Source organism: Octopus sinensis, unplaced genomic scaffold (assembly GCF_006345805.1).
Source record: "Octopus sinensis unplaced genomic scaffold, ASM634580v1 Contig07123, whole genome shotgun sequence".
NCBI classification, from domain to species: Eukaryota; Metazoa; Mollusca; class Cephalopoda; order Octopoda; family Octopodidae; genus Octopus; species Octopus sinensis.
In genome coordinates, this window is record NW_021829853.1 from 97,501 (window position 1) to 117,124 (window position 19,624).

The 19,624-nt window shown below is 38.7% G+C and overlaps 1 protein-coding gene across 1 annotated transcript; it reads left to right on the plus strand.

Annotated features, from left to right (window-relative positions):
* Positions 1–64: 64 nt before the first annotated feature.
* LOC115227776 (superoxide dismutase [Cu-Zn]) lies at positions 65–18,446 on the plus strand. The gene is made up of 5 exons (XM_029798510.2): positions 65–242; positions 12,639–12,735; positions 14,209–14,278; positions 16,622–16,736; positions 18,237–18,446. Exons 1-5 carry the CDS (start codon positions 177–179, stop codon positions 18,351–18,353), a joined length of 465 nt encoding a protein of 154 aa, XP_029654370.1. The 5' UTR covers positions 65–176; the 3' UTR covers positions 18,354–18,446.
* Positions 18,447–19,624: the final 1,178 nt, after the last annotated feature.

Genomic DNA, 19,624 nt, shown 5'->3' on the forward strand with positions numbered 1-19,624 from the left:
CTCCGTTAACAACCATCTATCACAACTACTACTACTATTACTACTGTTGCTGCTGCTGCTACTACTGCTCGTATGTAAGTGTTGAGTGCGCAGGTCTGTCTGCCTGTCTGTCCGTCAGTGTTGTAAAAAGGTTGAGTTTCTGGCAATTTCCTCCACTTTCTCATCTCTCCTTCAAGATGCAGGCTGTTTGTGTTCTGGGAAGTTCCGAGAGTGTTTCAGGCAAAATCTACTTCAAACAAGAGGTAAACTCAATATAACAACAACCAAATGCTTTTCTAATTTTATTTATTTATTAATCTTTCATTTCCTATAGTTTACTCTTTCTTTTATTATCTTATATAATAATAATAATAATAACTGCTCCAGCCCAATCGCTCTATTTTATACATACATACATACATACATACATATATATACACACACACACGGTTCCCTAATCAAGCACCTAATGAATTGTAAAACCGAGGCGTGAAACGATTAAAACGAAATTTAAATATATTTTGTTTCTGCTTTTATGTAAGAAATAAGGTGTATAATTTGTAAAAATGATAAACATGTAGATACATATTTATGTGCGTATATGTATGTATATATATATATATATATACACTACCTTTGGATATCCTTGTTGCTTATTTTGATTATAATCAACCCATTTGATTGATATGGATAATACCATACCAAATTCTGGTGCCTTTAACTTAAGTACCATATTCATCTAAATCTAAATTTTTGCTGAACTTATGTGTGTATATATATATGTATATAGAGAGAATTGGCCAAAAGTCACCCGACAGTAAATCGAAACTCCATAAATACTTAATATTCAATTTTTATTTATTCGTTCCAATTATGAATGTTTAATAATTAAATGCTGTGAGTTAAAATCACCGTCATTTTTTTTCAGCATTTGTCTATTTATTAGCGAAGTCTCCAAATAATTTTTTTGCTTTAATCTTGGAATTAAATGGATTATGGTTTACTGTCCGGTGACTTGGCCAACCCTGTATACATAGATATGCACATGTCTGTGCATGTGTGTGTGTGTATATATATATATATATATATATATACGCACACACAGGCATATATATATGTATCTGCATGTGTATTATACACCCTGTTTCTTATATAAAAGCATATAAATTACCTAGATTTCGTTTTAATCGTTTCATGTCTCGGTTTTACAGTTCATTAGGTGCTTGATTAGGACCCGTTTATATATTTATATATATATATATATGTGTGTGTGTGTGCATGTATATATATATATATATAAAATGTTCGATCTTGTTGCAAATGTAGAACATTTGTACACCATTTACAAAAAATTACCGACGTAATTTATTTACATTAAAATAAAAACCTCGCTTTTCGCTTTTTTTTCCTCGTCTATGAATTTCACATTGCCTGAATTTCTAATTGTAGTTTTCTTATATTAATCCCTTTTTTTATCATTATTTTATTTACAAACTCGTTAAAAATAAAATCGCTCAAGCACGTCGAAATGCGGTTGTTATGGTGTTTAAACCTTTCTCAAGGACATTATTTGTAAGTCGCTGATGAGTACTTTGCCCAGGGATCGAAACTGCACATATTTTTCATTTTGGGTTTGTTTCTATCTACATTGATGTAATTTAAACTGCATGGCCTGCTAGAAATATCAGCTAAATCTCCCTTAAAACTTATTCTACCTTAACATCAGATAATACAATTCTAAGTGGATGGGCGTGGTTGTAATCATTTTATTTAAACAGTAATGGACAATTCTAAACAACTGCGAAATCCCTTAACTATCATTACCTCTACACATTCAAAAATAAACGGCATTAATTTCCCTCCCGTATAAAACCTGTTTTCTCTGCCTTTTTACACCTATTATGTCCGCCACATTACAGTCTGTCTGAATCTACCCCGAGGAAGTCCTGTTTCTCTGTGTTTGTAGAACCTGATATGGTGGGTGACAAAGTCCAGGACCCTCCTATCAATGTCACAGTTCTGTCGTAGTTTTCCCCCATGTAGGAAGTCTCCCTTGGCTGTGTTTCTTATGCCCAAGGCAGGCACAAGGGCTTAATTACACCACAAATGGTCTTCACTAATATCAGTTCAGTGTATTATAATTATACGATACGCGTTGGAAGTGATTTAGTTTTAGTTACTGATATACTTTTCTGTGACCCTAACAGTTAATTAATTAGTATATATATGCGCGAAAGTAAAGAATACGCACACCCGGTGTTTAGGGTTATATATATTGGGCTGCGAGCTGGCAGAACCGTTAGCACGCCGGCGAAATGCTTAGCGGTATTTCGTCTGCCGCTACGCCCTGAAGTTCAAATTCCGTCGAGGTCGACTTTGCCTTTCATCCTTTCCGGGTCGATAAATTAAGTACCAGTTACGCACTGGGGCCGATATAATCGACTTAATCCGTTTGTCTGTCCTTGTTTGTCCCCTCTGTGTTTAGTCCCTTGTGGGTAGTAGAGAAATAGGTATTTCGTCTGCCGCTACGCCCTGAGTTCAAATTCCGTCGAGGTCGACTTTGCCTTTCATCCTTTCCGGGTCGATAAATTAAGTACCAGTTACGCACTGGGGCCGATATAATCGACTTAATCCGTTTGTCTGTCCTTGTTTGTCCCCTCTGTGTTTAGTCCCTTGTGGGTAGTAGAGAAATAGGTATTTCGTCTGCCGCTACGCCCTGAGTTCAAATTCCGCCGAAGTCGACTTTGCCTTTCATCCTTTCGGGGTCGATAAATTAAGTACCAGTTACGCACTGGGGTCGATGTAATCGACTTAATCCGTTTGTCTGTCCTTGTTTGTCCCCTCTGTTTAGCCCCCTGTGGGCAATAAAGAAATATATATTGGGTTGCTGCATAATTATTGCGGCTTTTTATTCAACAGTAAACATCTTACTCTTTAAGCAACATTACTAATTATAATTACTCCGGTTTAAATTTTGTTTCTTCCTCAGTTTTCCATTTTTAAGCAGTTGGGTAGGTTTTGAAAATGATTTAACTGTTTTTTCTAGCAAGTCGAGTGACATCTCATAAAAGCTATATTGTTATTTTCCTAAATAGGTTAAATTCTCGTCATTGGCCCACTTTGAGCACCTTTTAAGATAATTTTAATTAGATCCGTTCCATCAAACCATTACCCGCAAATGGCGTCAAACTTTATTCAATGTTTTCACCCACGTGTTTTCGGTTCGACCTAGTTCTGCCCCGTCTTGCCCTGACTCCCTTACTTTAGTCATCAGTGACACTCAAATTTATAGTGTTCTGTCGTAAAATGTAAACCTTATAACTACTTTAGCTTTTTAAGCCATAAAATTCTGTGTTTATGTGACCGTTAATTAGAAACGTACCACTTTCCCGTTCTGAAACTTGGGCAATTAAGAATATTTTAAACAGTGAATATGAAAAATATATTCTTAAACTGAAAAGACATCATAGAAACGACAGACTGGACCTTTCGAATACTTCTAAAATTATAGTGTTATTTTGTTTATGAAAGATATTCAGAACAGTAATTCAATTTAATCTTAATTAATCACAGGCTCCTTCCATTATCTCATAAAATATCGTTTTTACCACACGTGTAAACCTCTCATATTTGTCTGAAGTAAATTGAACATTTTAAATGTTTTGATTCCTTCCTCGTCATAGACGGCTCCTCAAAGAACAAACTATGTCAATTGCTGTATATAGCTGTTACTTAACAGAATGTAGCCTCGAGACTTCTCTTTCTTATTGGTATATAATAAATTAGTTGACTACAATAGTTGATAAAATATTTATGTAGAATAAAGCTTAGTGTTGTAGATATGCAAATTATTTTGAGCCGGCAGAATAATTAGATGTACTTGCATAGCGAGTGACTTGATCTGAGATCGTGTGCTGGAACAAAAACAATTGCAGCGTGGAAGATTATAAGATTTGGCTATAATTTCCAATAGATCAAACAAGTGTGTGTAGGCTCTGTCAAGAAGTAAAATAAAAATTATGTTTCCTGTATCTGAAATGACCAAAAAGAAGAAAAATATAATAATAACCCAGCACAGGTGTGGCTGTTAGAAGTTTGTTTCCTAACCACATGGTTTTGGTTTCAGTCCCACTGTGTGACACCTTGGGCAAATGTCTAATACTGAAGCCCGAAGCCAATCAAATCCTTGTGAATGGATTTCTTAGATACTAAAAAGCCCCTCGTGTGAGTTTGTGTTGCCTTGTCTTGACAGGAGTTGTAAACGGACACCAGTGCCATATAAGCATCATTTGTTTCCAAATTTGCAGGAAAATGTTTGGTGATGGGAAATTATTTTACTTTGCCTGCAAAAGGTGAAGGTTGGTGACAGGGACGGTGCCTGGCTATACAGCATTTTGGCTCAACTGATTCCATCTAAACCATATGGGCCTGAAAAGGTGGTTGTTAAAATGATGACAAACTGGTAGCTTGCAGCACAGAGTAAAAAATGTGCTCTTACTCTTTTACTTGTTTCAGTCATTTGACTGCGGCCATACTGGAGTACCGCCTTTAGTCAAGCAAATCGACCCCAAGACTTATTCTTTGTAAGCCTAGAACTTATTCTATTGGTCTCCTTGCCGAACTGCTGAGTTACGGGGATGTAAACACACCAGCATCGGTTGACAAGCGATGTTGGGGGGACAAACACACAGAAACATACACACACATATACATGATGGGCTTCTTTCAGTTTCCGTCTACCAAATCCATTCACAAAGCTTTGGTCAGCCCGAGGCTATAGTAGAAGACACTTGCCCAAGGTGTCACGCAGTGGGACTGAACCCGGAACCATGTGATTGGTAAACAAGCTACTTACCACACAGCCACTCCTACGCCTACTCTGCCTCAAATCAATTAAAAATTTGACTAAATTAAAGCTATCACCAGAATAAAAACACATTTTGTGGCCACTTTCTTTCACTGCTTTCCATTTGTTATCAACACTTAATATTGTGCTACAAAAAAAAACTTATCATTGGCTTATCTTTATAAACTGCAAAATTCTTGAAAATCATATGCTAAATTTTAAAATATCTTATCAGCCCCCAGAAAGCTGTGCTACAGCATGGCCTTGACTCTCATCATTTCTGTAGATCTTTTTACAAACCCCTGCTGCATGACAACCAGTTTTGCTCTCTCTCATCACTTGTTTTAACCCTTTCCTGACTCTGTCTCTCTTGAAATGCACCTTCTTTATTTCAGTTAAGTTTGAAAATAATCAAGAATATAGTAAATGCCATAAGTTTTGAATTAAAATCTTCCGTCAAACCTTAGTCACAATTTATGTTCCTAACACTTACTGAATGATAAGTTATTTTACTAAATTCTTTGCTATATTTAAAATAATTGAAAGAAACACAGATCATCTCAAAATAAATACAGTAACGAAAGGGTTAAAGTCTTTAAGCCACAAGATGATATATGATTAATCAAAATTAATGTGAATGGCTAAGAATTATACTTGGTTAAGTAATCTGAATGCTAAACAGCTAAAATGCAAAGGTTGTACAATAGTACCAAGGTCGGCCTTAAGGAGGCTGGCATCAAAGGAGTTAATAATTTTTACAACTCACCTGACACAACTCTTGTCTCAGTTGTTAGTCCTATGTTAACCATGGTTAACTTGATTGAGATCAATGACATGCCAGCTGTGATCAACTCGGGGTTTTTTTGTTGATCTTTGATGCTAAATTTAGTCTCTTCATAATTGACTAGTTTAACTACATTTCCTTTCACCTGCTTTACAACCTAGCTTTTAAACTTGTGATGCACTATACTTAGCCACAACAACCAGAAAGTCAGCTTGTCCCAGCACTTAATAGCTTTCAGTATATTGTATTCTCTAACACTTTAGCTCTCACACTCCATACACACAAGGAGCAACATATTACCTACAGCCTGGCTACTTTTGTTCCCCTGGGCCTTAATTCACACTTCAACTTTTCTGGCTTTCACTCACAAAAGCTGTTGGTGAGCAAGAGCTTTCACCTGTTGAAAGTTGCTTGCTTAGGATCAAACCATTGTCTCATCTCTGCTTATGAGCATCTTCATACTTTTAATTCCTGATACAGAATAAGTTCTTTTTTTCCTGTTCTATATTTATTATTCAAGACAGTTGTTTGGCAGAATTGTTTGAGCATCCAACAAAATGTCCTTTTGTTTTAATTCATTGAGTTTAAATCCAGTTATGACCAGCTTTGCTGTTCCTTCTCAGTTTAATGAAATACCAATCAAATACTCGAATTCATTAAATAAATTACCATTAAATAAACTAGCATTGCTAGGAACATTTACTCAATTAGGGGTCAATTAGGGGTCGGTAGAGTGTCCGACAGAATGCTTTGTGGTATTTGTTCTCGCTCATAACATTTTGGATTCAAATCCTGTCATGATTAGCTTTGCTTTGCATCCTTCTGGGATTAGATTAAAATAAAGTCTATCAAAATCGGGGCTAATTTGATTGACTAACCCCTCCCCTCAAATTTTTTAAAACTTCTTTTCTATCAATCACAAACTGTTGTTTTCCTTCTCCAGCTTCTAGAACGGCTTATCTTTTCTGTGTGCAGAAAAACATGCCTGGCTATCATGCTGTTTGAAGGATTAAGGGAAACATCACTTTAGAAACAGGAAGAGCATTTAGCCATAAAAAATCTGCTTCAAAGAATTTTGTGTAAACCATCAGAGCAGAGAAAAGCCAAGGTTAAACAGATTTGAAGCCTCACTGAGTTTTACATTGAAGATAAATACAGATGAGGAAAAGAAACCCTTTTCATAAATACAGGGTACCAACAGGATTTGAGCTCTCATCTTTATATTGGACATAATTACTTATAATCCTGCTCACAGAAAAAGTAAATCGTTCTAGAAGCTGGAAAAGGAAAACAAAACAATTCCTTTTTTTTTTTTTTTTTTTTTTTTTATGTCCACTGCTAGTTTATTAGACATGGTTTTCACTTAAATTTCCTGATTATATAAATAGTTATCCACCATGGTTCATACAAGTAGAACCAAGATACAGGAACTGGTGTTGGAAAAGTGATGGGAAGAATAACAGTCCTTCTGCTGTAGACACAATGCCTGAAATTTTAGGGGAAGGGGCCACTTGATTATATCGACCCCCAGTGATTGACTGGTACTCAATTTATCGACCCCAAAAGGAGGAAAGGCAAAGTCAACCTTGGCGGAATTTGAAGACAGACGAATACTGCTAAGCATTTCGCCTAACATGCTAACGATTCTGCCAGCTCGTTGCCTTCATAATAATAGTATTAAAACATTTGAACTAGATTTGGACATTGTTTTACATGTAACAATAAATATTGTTTATTGTGGTTGCTACAATAACTTGCATTCTAATAAACTATTCCGAGATGAAAAGGAAAATTAGGTCCCATATGAATGTGGAGGGGGGGGGGGAACAATATCAATGCTTGTTTATTGTTATATTTTAATGCTCCAGAATGGTGAACAAGTAGACACAATGGAACCTCAGACAAAAGGTTGTGCAGTGTTTAGTTATTCTTTGTTTTCCTTGACCATGGAAAGAGAAAGGGCAAAGTTGACGTCTGTCTGATTTGAACCTAGAACTAAATACCAGTCAAATACTAGAGTCACTGCTTCCCTAAAATAGATTTGTTCTTTTCAGACGTTATTTCAGAATTCCACCCACCCTCCTCTCTTTTCACACAACTGCTGACCAGTTCTGACCATTCTTTACAGATTTTATCTAGTATATTTTTTTATATCTTTTATGACTATTTTTAATTGTCTTGACCTTACCTACTTCTGACCTGCTCAGCTTACTTCTTCCTTTTGTTATTGTACACTCCCACCACCACCACTAACTCATAACCCTTCTTCCTCTCTCTCTCTACAGTACTCTATTTTTGTATTTGAAATTTATAATGTCAGGCATTGTCTCCCTTTCTGGAGATGGACATGCCCAAAATGTTGGATTTTTTACATACAACACTACCACCTGATTAGCACTCGTGCCAGTGAAACGTTAAAAGCACATCCGAGTGTGATCGTTGCCAGAGCGACAGATTGGCTCCCATGTCTGGCATGTACAAAGCACCATTTGAGCGTGATTGTTGCTAGCATTACCTTACTGGCACATGTGCCAGTGGCATGTGGAAAACAACATTCAAGCTTGGTCATTGTCAGTGCCGCTGAACTGGCTCCCCTGCAGGTGGCACATAAAAAACGCCCTTTTGAGCGTGGTCAAAAAACGCCCTTTTGAGCGTGGTCGTTGCCAGAACCGCCTGACTGGCTTTCGTGCCAGTGGCACATATAAGCACCCACTGCACTCTCGGAGTGGTTGGCATTACGAAGGGCATCTGTAGAAACTTTGCCAGATCAAATTGCAGCCTTCTGGCTCGCCAGTCCTCAGTCAATCCGTCCAACCCATGCCAGCATGGAAAGCAGACGTTAAACAACGATGCTGATGATGACATGAATGTTAGTCGCCTTGTCTTGTCTTGATATCAAACGCTAATTGTCAACAAACATCATTTTCATTCGAGTAGTTTCATTCATTTGCAATCTTCCATAAAAACATGTCTGGTCATTGTGCTGTTCATGTTTCATGGTTTTCAAGAAATTTTACTTAGTTTTGGAAACAGGAAGAGATTATCTGGCCATAGGAAATCTTCCTCAGTAAGTTTTGTCTAACCCAGTGGTTCTCAACCGGGGTCCACATGGACCCCTATCGTCCATGGGACATTCTCATGGATCCACGGCAAGATTTTAGTGGTCCATGATATTTTGCATCATCTACTGTTGTCAGCTTTAGAAAATTATCTCCAGAAATCAAGGAGAAAATATTTGTTTGAAGGTAGGATTCTTGTCAAAACAGGAAAATAAAGTAAAAAGAATTCCTTTGGGAATTTAATGGCCACCATCATTTGTACATTGGTACATTTTGGGGTTTCTTTTAAGTGTTTAGGAACGACTCCTGTGTGTGTGTGTGTGTGTATATATATATATATATATATATATATATATATATATATAGTGAGAATTTACAAAAGACGAAGTAGGATGTGTAAACAACAAACATGTATTAGTTTAATGCTCAGGAAGTGAGAAAGTCTTTTACATTTTGAACCCGAAAGGAAAATAAATTAGGTTTAGTGGCTAGCGGTCTATCGTGGCTTGTTTCTATGGCAGGATGCCCTTCCTAATGCCAACCATTCCAATAATGTACGGGTGCCTTTAATGTATCGCCGTCACAGGTGCTTTTACATGATACCAACATGGAAGCTATTACAAGTCACTAGTACTGGCAACAATTACAATTTCGCTTGGCTTGACGAACCTTCTCAGGCACAGCAAATCTCCAAAGGTCACAATCATTTGCCATTACCTTCGTGGGACCCCACATTCGAAGATCATGATTCACTACCTCATCCTATGTCTTCCTGGGTTTATCTCTTCCACAGGTCCCCTCCACATAAGCATCAACACAACTTGACAGATAAAGCAATATCTCACAAGACCTCTAATGCTGTCAAGGGTTTTGTTTGTAAGTTGTAGCAAGAGGGTTTTGTTTCTTCAAATCCTTTGTATATCACTCATCATTGACGTCCGTTTTCCATTCTGGCTGGGGTTAGTCACTCATTGACAATATTTCCTCAAGGTGTGGATTATAAAATCCAGACAAAGCATCATTAACTTTTTTTTATAAATGAAAAAAGTATAGTATGGAGCAATTTCATTTTGTGTGGTGGGAAGATGGAATATTCAGTTCCAAATCTTAAAACTATTCAAGGTTTCCAACAGCAAATTTCACTCCCAAAGTTTGTTTTAATCCTTCTGCTTTGCTCCAGCTTGCTGTTGAGGCCTTGCCATCAAATAATGGCTAAAATATGTTCTGGTCTAGACATGTTGTACAGAAGCATCAGCTGAAAACTGTTGACCCTTGTTTTATGGAGTCGGTCATAAGAAGGTAGGAGGGCCCGGTCATGATTGCATGTTATGTAGATGTGCTGTAGTCAGATGCTTAACAAGTTGCTTAATCACAATGTCCCAGGTTCAAATGCACTCCATGGCTTGACAGCAAAATTGGAGACTGTGGAAACTGGAAGCCTGTTGGATGGCTGGTTTCTGGAATTCAAAGATCCAGTTCTTGTCTCGCTCTCATTTTGATTCTAGCATTAATGGTATCTATGGAATACTCAACCACTTCCATGGCTGATTCAATAAGTTTAGTTGTGGGGTTTAGTGAGCAAGTGAAATCCCATGGTCAGAAATTCTGATTGGCATCCATCCCATGTATTACACTCAACAGGATTTATACATTATATAAATTAAATACATTTTATGTAGTATACAAGTGTACAATAGTAAACTTCTTCCATTTTGTTATTGGTATGTGTGTGGTGTGTGTGCATTTGTAATCTACATATATATGTTGGTTCGTTAGCCCCTACACGCAATTTGTTTCTCTCCTTGTTTCTTTTCTGTGTATCTTTCTGTCGAAGAGCGTATGCTCGAAACGTAAAAGACTTGTTTTATTTCTATTCCTGAGTGCCATACTAATACATTATTTGTTTGTACTCCACCTGCCTTCGTCTTTTGTTTATTTTTGTAAACCTTCTGTTATCTCTTATTATAAAAGGCAGATTTTATCTGCCTCCCTTTGTATCTTATAGAAATCTACAATATAGGATTTCTTCAATTACAATTTACCTAGCATTTTTAAGAGTAGAATGCATCGGGTCGTGACAGGTCCACTTTTTAAAATTTCAACCCCAATTAAGCAAAATTTAGAGAAAACTCACATTGTGGTGTATGAGTCAAATGCTTCTCTTAGTGTGGGATACAGCACACGCAAACGCACACACACAGTGTGCAACGAATGAAGTGAAACTAATTCACTTTCTGTAGTGAGTGACTATTTCACTCTACATTCCCACTTCCACTTTACACACATAGACACGCAAATATATAAATAAAATTGTAAGCTAACGTGTGTGTGTGCATGTGTGTGTGTGTGCGTGAGTGTGTGACAGGAAAGTTTTTTACGACGAATATAAGACCTATATCCAAGTAGCAGAAAGATCGCCCAAAAGTGTATATAGATATTTAAATGTATTTATATATTCATCTATACACAGATGTATGTATAATGTGTGTGTATATATTTCCATAGCGGTAACCTTTCACTCCATACAAATTTTTTAGGACGAATATAAGATCTAAAGTTATCTCTAAGAAAAAGAAAGATCGCCCAAAAGTGTATATAGATATTTAAATGTATTTATATATTCATCTATACACACATGTATGTATAATGTGCGTGTATATATTTCCATAGAGGTAACCATTCAATCCATACAAAGTTTTTTAGGACGAAAATATTTATATATAAAAGAAAGGTTGTGTGTCTGTCTACTCCGATTTAGATTCCTAACTACTCCCACATTTTGCAATGCAGTTTAACCAAAACCAGGTATCTTATAGTCGTGATTCATATCGAGCCCTCCTGGGTATTAGCGCGCGTCTACGATGAGTCTATAATTTTACAAATAATTTACCATCATTTTTTTCCATTTTAATGCATATTTTTTTTAATAAAGGGAAGTAACTCTCAAACTTCACACCAACATGCGTGCTCATATGCGACGTAATATCACATCAGCATTTCCTCACACTCTCCTTGCACTTGGCGAAGGCAAAATACCAGGGGATGAAAATGGTAATATTGCCATCGATTCCATTTGTACCATTGTTAAGACGCCTTCTGATCTCAGAGATGCAGTGTTCCCAGATCTACAAGCTAATTATCAGAATATGGATTGGATTGGCAAAAAGGCTATACTGGCCCCGAGGAATAAAACTGTTCACCATATTAATGATGAAATGCTAAAACTCATTCCTGGGGAAGTCTATGTATATCAGTCTATCGATACAACTCCTGACCCAGAGGATGTCATCAACTATCCAATAGAGGTACTCAATTCCTTTGAGCACCCCGGACTACCACCACACTTTCTCAAACTTAAAGTTGGTGCCCCTATAATGCTCATCAGAAATTTGGTTCCCCCAAAACAATGCAATGGCACACGTTTTATCGTTAAGTCCTTATCTCCCACCGTAAACTTATACCAATATTTGCCTGAATAATCATCATAATTCAGTGCAATCATTAACAGTACTTTCAAGCAATTCAGCCCCGAGCAACGCCGGGCAATTCTGCTAGTATATATATAAAGCTGAAGTTGTCTGTGTGTGGCAGGTTTGGTAGCCTTCAACTAACACTATCTCCTCCGAGACCCTGCAGCGCAAGTTGACCAAAATTGAGAGTAGGATAGATGGCTTGCTCTTCCTTCCGTAGAAGAAAAAATTCAAATCGGACCATGTTAACACCAAAAATTATTTACATCAAAAAGGTGCTTTTTTTCTATGAAAATCCCTATTTTTTTTACTGCTGTGTCTCCATTTTTCGGTGTATTTCAACCAGAAAAATGTTCACTTAAAGAGAATAACAAGCTACATAATGTGAAAGTTTTACTTTTCTAAAATTCCAATTTTAAAGGGTCGAAACAAACCCAAGCAACGCTGGGCGATACTGCTAGTCTGTTTTTAAAAGCTGAGGACCTGGTTTGTCTTTTCAGTGCAGTAATGGACCTGTGAAGGTGACAGGAGAGATTGCAGGAATGCTCGATGGCAAGCATGGATTCCATATTCATGAATTTGGAGATAATACTAATGGTAAGGAACTCTTTCTCTCTCCTTTAGAGTTTTCCCTCTGTCTTTGAAGTAGTACTGAGAATGTGAAGAGACCCCCAGGTGAAACAGGTGTAACTGTTTTGGTTTTTTTTTTTTTTTTTTTTTTTTTTAATTCTAGTAAATTTCTGGTAGTGAGATGTATGTTAACAAAATAACTATTAATCAAGAAACTAATTAAGTTTCAGCCATATGTCATTATTCATTTAATCCACATTTTACCATCCGAATGTGGCCAGTGCCAGTGCTGCTTTGACTGGTTTCTGTGCTGGTGGAATGTAAAAAGCGCCATCTGATTGTGATCGATGGCAGCTCCTCTGGCCAGTGGCATGTAAAAAGCACCCACTACACTGAGTGGTTGGCGTTAGGAAGGGCATCCAGCTGTAGAAACATTGCCAGATCAGATTGGGGGCCTGGTGCAGCCTCCTGGCTTCCCAGACCCCAATTGAACCATCCAACCCATGCTAGCATGGAAAACGGACGTTAAACAATGATGATGATTTCTATGCATGCATGGGTTAGACAAAGTATATTAAAAATCAATAGCTGAGATAGTGTTCTTCAGCAAGTCACCCTCCTTACTGTTCAATTAAGATGGTAAATAGCATGCCAAATGGCTGGTAATCATTTGTTTAAAAAGCCATGTAAGAAGCACCCAGTGCACTCTGTAAAGAAAGGCCATCCAAATCATCGTTGTCCTCCTTTAACATCTGCTTTCCATGCCAGCATGGGTTGGACAGTTTGAATAAGAACTGGCGAGCCGGGAGGCTGCACCAGGATCGAATCTGATCTGGCAAAGTTCCTGCAGCTGGATGCCATTCCTAATGCCAACCCCATCCTGAAGTGTAGTGGGTGTTTTTTATGCTTCACTGGCATGGGAGTCAGTCAGGTGGCACTGGCATCGGCCATGCTCGGATGGTTCTTTTGATGTGTCAAACAAAACCAACATCCACAATTGAAGCCTGGTGTGGCTCTTTGGCTTGCCAGCTCCTGGTCAAACCAGTATGGGAAATAGATGTCAAATGAAGGTAACCAATGTCAGACACACACACACACTCACATACATATGAGCTTCCATACAATTTCCATCTATGAATTTCACTCAAGGCATTGATTAACCTGGAGGTTAAAATATCAAATATCAATAGAAAAAGGTTTAGTGGCTAAGGTCGATCATGGCTTGTTTCTATGGCGGGATGCCTTTCCTAATGCCAACCATTCCATGAATGTAGCAGGTCCCTTTAATGTCTCGCCGTCACAGGTGCTTTTACATGACATCGACATGGGTCCAAAGTGCCAAATGGCAGAAGAACCATGACATGAGAATGGTATAAGTATTTAAGTGTTCTCTCTCTTTGCATTTTGAGTTCAAATTCCATTGGAGTTGACTTTGTAGGAATAAAAAAGGGACAGTTGATTTTAAAAACCTAATCTAATCTAATTTTCTTTGAAATATAGGATGTGTGAGTGCTGGTGGACATTTCAACCCAGAGGGTAAAGAACATGGAGCTCCTGCTGATAAAATTAGGTAAATATTTTTGAGTTTTTTTTTAAACACCGAATGTGTGCTGCCAGAGCTGGATGAGGTCAGATCTCTTCTTTATTCAGGAACAGCTTTGATGTTTTGGGGAACGGTCGATGGCATTGCGGAGCACAAGAATTAAAGTTGTTGTTGGGAAGTTAGCAGAGCTGGAGGACAGGAAGCCATCTGAATATTAGGAGAGTTACCTGTATCATGATAACACACAATGCTTATCAGAGTATTTTGATGCTGCTCATCAATGCTCTGTGAATGCTGTAAAGGTGACTTGCCTACAATCCATGTGATGTCCCATGTATCAAGAAAACCAAATTCCCACAAACTGCGATTAGTCTTTGGGTGTGTCTCCAGTGGAGATGGTCCTGCTGCCCCACATCTTTGAACAGGGCCTTAGGCTCAATTCAGACAGCTATGTGAAACAACTAGAGACTGTGGTCAATCCCTGATTAAAGAGGGTTGCTACTGGGAGGTTATGTGTGGCAGTAGGATTTGATTCCTTGCCTATAGCTCCAGAAAGATTTTACAAGTGGCTGTCAGAGAATTTCACCAGCCCCATCAATTTTCTGGCCTTCTGACCCTCTTCCTGCCTTTGTAATCCCATGGATTACTACGTGTTGAGAAAGACACCAGCCTGTCTTCCTGCAATACCAAGGCTAAGCTAGTGGCCAAGATGAACGTGTACAAATATCTTCTGAGAAACACAGTGAGGAATGCCAGCTTTGGGGGCTTTGGTGGAAACTGAGGGCAGCTACTTTGACTAAACTTATCTCTCGGCTTTGTTTTTTTTGTTTTTAAATACTTTTTATTTTTATTTTTTATTTTCCTTTTTAAGCAGACTGTCATATTTAGCCTACGCACTCTGTATGTTCTTAATATGTAAAGTGTGCACCAGCTCATACTTTGGGCTTCAATTACAGGTGTTTTCAGAAATTTTGCCAGTAGTAGGTGACTGGGTGGGTATAGTTTTAAAATTGAATTCTTTCACCTGCAGCTATCCAACTCACTGTCACAGCAACAGATGACCACTGCTTTAATCTCAATTACTGCTGCTGTTATATTAATGGCCTCAACATATATATATATGACTAGTGACCGAGACCTTTGGAGATAGGCTGTGCTTGAGAAAATCAGGCAAGCCAAGTGAGACCATAACCCATGGCCTGTGCCAATGGTGTATAAACAGCCCCACTTATGAGTACCCTTCATTCATTGGACAATAAAATATGCTTGCGAAGACCTGTTGAGGCAAGTGAAATCAAAATCGCTGACAGTGCTGCCTCATTGGCACCCATGCCAGTAGAATGTTAAAAGCACCATCTGAGCGTGATCATTGCCAGCATCGCCTTACTGGCACATGTGCCAGTGGCATGTGAAAAACATTTGAGTGTGGTTGTTGCCAGTGCTGCCGGACTGGCTCCTGTGCTGGTGGCACGTAAAAAACACCATTTTGAGCCACTTCATTGCCAGTGCCATCTGACTGGCCCTCATGCTGGTGGCACGTAAAAAGCACCCGCTACAATCTCGGAGTGTTTGGTGTAAAGGAAGGGCATCCGGCTGTAGAAACCTTGCCAGATCAAGATTGGAGCCTGGTGCAGCTTCCCGGCTTGCCAGTCCCCAGTCAAACCGTCCAACCCATGCTAGCATGGAAAGTTGACGTTAAACAACGATGATACATATCATTATCATCATCGTTTAACGTCCGCTTTCCATGCTAGCATGGGTTGGACGATTTTGACTGAGGGCTGGCGAACCAGATGGCTGCACCAGGCTCCAATCTTGATCTGGCAGAGTTTCTACAGCTGGATGCCCTTCCTAATGCCAACCACTCCATGAGTGTAGTGGGTGCTTTTTACATGCCACTGGCACAGGGGCCAGTCAGGTGGTACTGGCTATGACTTCGCTCAAATCTTTTACACATGCCACCAGCACAGGTGTCAGTAAGGCGATGCTGGTAAGGATCACGCTTGAATGGTGTCTTTTATGTGCCACCGACATGGAGCCAGATAGCCACTCTTGCAACGATCACACTCGGATGGTGCTCTTAATACCCTACTAGCACAGGGCTCGAGTAACAGTAAGGCGACACTGGTAACGATCTCGCTCGAATGGTGCCTTTTAGGTGCCACTGGCATGGAAGCCGGTTAGCTGCACTGTCAATAATCACACTCGTACAATGCTCCTTGCACCCCGCTAGCACACACATATATGTATAGAATTTTGAATTTAGTCCAGACCCCCCCACCTCCCCCAGTCCTCCCTTTGCAGACCACCAGTGGGAACCACTGGTCTAGATGATTCTTTCTGAGTGTAAAAAAATCTTCTTCTCCTCAGGCATGTTGGCGACCTTGGCAATGTTGAGTCTGGTCAGGGTGTAGCAAAGGTTAATATAGAAGACAGCGTAATAAGCTTGAATGGACCAAACAGCATCGTTGGAAGAACCTTGGTGGTAAGTTCACTGACAATTTTACAAAACCTCACTTAAACCTTCAGCAATAAAGCTTGCCAGGATCCAGCCTCTCATACCTACCCTGCAATGTGATTCTAAAAATAATCACTTCATCAAAATTTCAAAGCCATGAGATATTGCAAGATACAACCGTTCCAACCTGAATATGATTGAGGTTCTCGTAATTCCTCGTGTGGCTCCTTCAAGTAACAATTCTGACTTTCAAGGATTTTATACCCTTTTACTTGTTTCGGTCTTTTTGACTGCGGCCATGCTAGAGCACTGCCTTTAGTCGAGCAAATCGACCCCAGGACTTATTCTTTGTAAGCCTGGTACTTTATTCTGTCGGTCTCTTTTGCTGAACCGCTAAGTTATGGGGACGTAAACACACCAGCATTGGTTGTCAAGCGATGTTGGGGACACACACATTTATATACGATGGGCTTCTTTCAGTTTCTGTCTACCAAATTCACGCTCAAGGCTTTGGTCAGCCCGAGGTTATAGTAGAAGACACTTGTCCAAGGTGCCACACAGTGGGACTGAACCCGGGGCAATTAGTTGGTAAGCAAGCTACTTACCACACAGCCACTCCTGTGCCTATATACTTGAAGATTTTTTTAAAAACAAAAGAAAAAGGTGGAGATGTAGAAGTGTGTGAATTTTTATCCCGTGAGGAAGAGTACTTTGATAAAAGAAGAGGTGGAGATCTTCAGAATGCCATTCAAAATATTTACAGTGACATGGTCAAAAAAATACAATAACAAATATTCCTGTCTTTACTGAAAATACATTATTTTGAGTCATTGGTGTTTTTTAAATATCAGCTGACAGAATTTCAGTTCCACAGGTACAAAAGTTAGTTACCGCCTTATTGGCTCCTGTGCCGGTGGCACGTAAAAGGCACCCACTACACTCTTGGAGTGGTTGGTGTTAGGAAGGGCATCCAGCTGTAGAAACCTTGCCAGATCAGATTGGAGCTTGGTGCAGCCACTTGGCTTGCCAGTCCTCCGTCAAACCCATGCCAGCATGGAAAGTGGGCGTTAAACGATGATGATTGTTGATAACCCTCTTGAGTAGAATTAATTGAAAACAATGTGAATAAATTTCGTTTTTGGATTTGGCTTGCAAGATTCTTTATGAGTTTTGTGTGTTGAAGCATATTCTGTTGTGTCTGGGGAGTCATTTTCTTTTTGTGCCTTATGTAACACACTCACAGGTAAAATTTCCACTTTTTTCGTTGCACCTTGCAACCTTTTCAATAGTTTTGAGTTTACAATAGTTTTACAGTCAAGACTATTGAAAAGGTTGCAAGGCGCAACGAAAATTTTAGGACAATAAAAATAAGGAAAAAAGTGAAAATTTTACCTGTGAGTGTGTTACATAATAAGGCACAAAAAGAAAATGACTCTCCCCAGACACAACAGAATGTGAATAAATATCACATTTAACAGAGTAATCTAAATGCCGACTGTTTGCTTATTTTTTCATTTCCTTCTCCAGGTCCATGAAGACATTGACGATTTAGGCGTTGGTGGTCATAAAGATAGCAAGACTACTGGAAACGCCGGGAAAAGACTTGCCTGTGGAGTAATTGGTATTGCAAAATTGGAGAAATAATTTCAATAAATCACTGAATTCCAAACATATTTTCATAACTGTTAGTTTTCAAATGAATAGCTTTGTTGCTAATAAAGAGTGTTTCTTAATTTATCATTTTCTTCTTTTAATGTCTGGTGGGTTTTGGGGTTTTTTGCAGGTTTGGCTCAACATGCTCATTTAACATCCATTTGCCATGCTGGCATGGGTTGGACACTTTGGCACGGAGCTGGCCAAACTCCAATTGTCTGTGGCATTTTTTCTACAGATAGATGCCCTTCCTAATACCATCAAATTCTTCCTCTGCAACAATACCCCATACATTAGTTTGATCTTAGACACTCGTTCAAACAGTATTAACATGCCTGGGGATTCAGGTTCTTATCAAACCTTACTAAAAGTCTATATATATATATATATAAAGCTGAAGTTGTCTGTGTATGGCAGGTTTGGTAGCCTTCAACTAACACTATCTCCTCTGAGACCCTGCTGCGCAAGTTGACCAAAATTGACAGTATTATAGAAGAAAGCTTGCTCTTCATTCCGTAGAAGAAAAAATTCAAATCGGACCATGTTAACATCAAAAACGTGCTTTTTTTTTTTTTTCTATGAAAATCCCTATTTTTTAATGATTTTTTTTACTGCTGTGTTGCCATTTTTCGGTGCATTTCAACCAGAAAAATGTTCACTGAAAGAGAATAACAAGCTACATACTGCAAAATTTTTACTTTTCAAAAATTCCAATTCTAAAGGGTCGAAATAAACCCGAGCAACGCTGGGTGATACTGCTAGTTACAAGAAACATCTAAGTTGGAACAACCTCAAAAACTCAGATCTAACAGTATGACACTTTTGTCAGCCACGTAATACTGTGTTCAGCATTTTCACAGGTAGTATTGCACACCGAATGCAGTATATTTTATGTTCATTTTCAACTTGCTGGCATGGGTTGGGTGAGTCCACACCTTGCTACACACAACTCTTATCATCTGGCACACACAGCAAATGCCAACCTCTGACTGGATATATTTTACCATGCTGCCCCACCAGCTCTTGAACTTGTCTCCAACTAAAAAATGTGTTGTCATTATTTTACATAAATATCTAGTAAAAGCACCATTTAATAATTCTTTGTAGGAATTATACCCCACCCTGCCACAACATTTGAATGACTGCTGATGAGGTTGAACACTTAACATAGTCCTTGTCAGAGTTTCATTGTACTAGAGATGATCATAGCACCAAACTACACACCACATTGCAATGTTTCTGTTCAAGAATAACAAAGTTCC

What these genes read in the sequence shown, in the direction of transcription:
- LOC115227776 (XM_029798510.2), top strand. Translation starts at nt 177, where the DNA reads ATGCAGGCTGTTTGTGTTCTGGGAAGTTCCGAGAGTGTTTCAGGCAAA. An exon ending in GCTCCTGCTGATAAAATTAG is followed by an intron (nt 14,279 to 16,621) that starts GTAAATATTTTT and finishes TCTTCTCCTCAG; the next exon opens with GCATGTTGGCGACCTTGGCA. An exon ending in TCGTTGGAAGAACCTTGGTG is followed by an intron (nt 16,737 to 18,236) that starts GTAAGTTCACTG and finishes TTCCTTCTCCAG; the next exon opens with GTCCATGAAGACATTGACGA.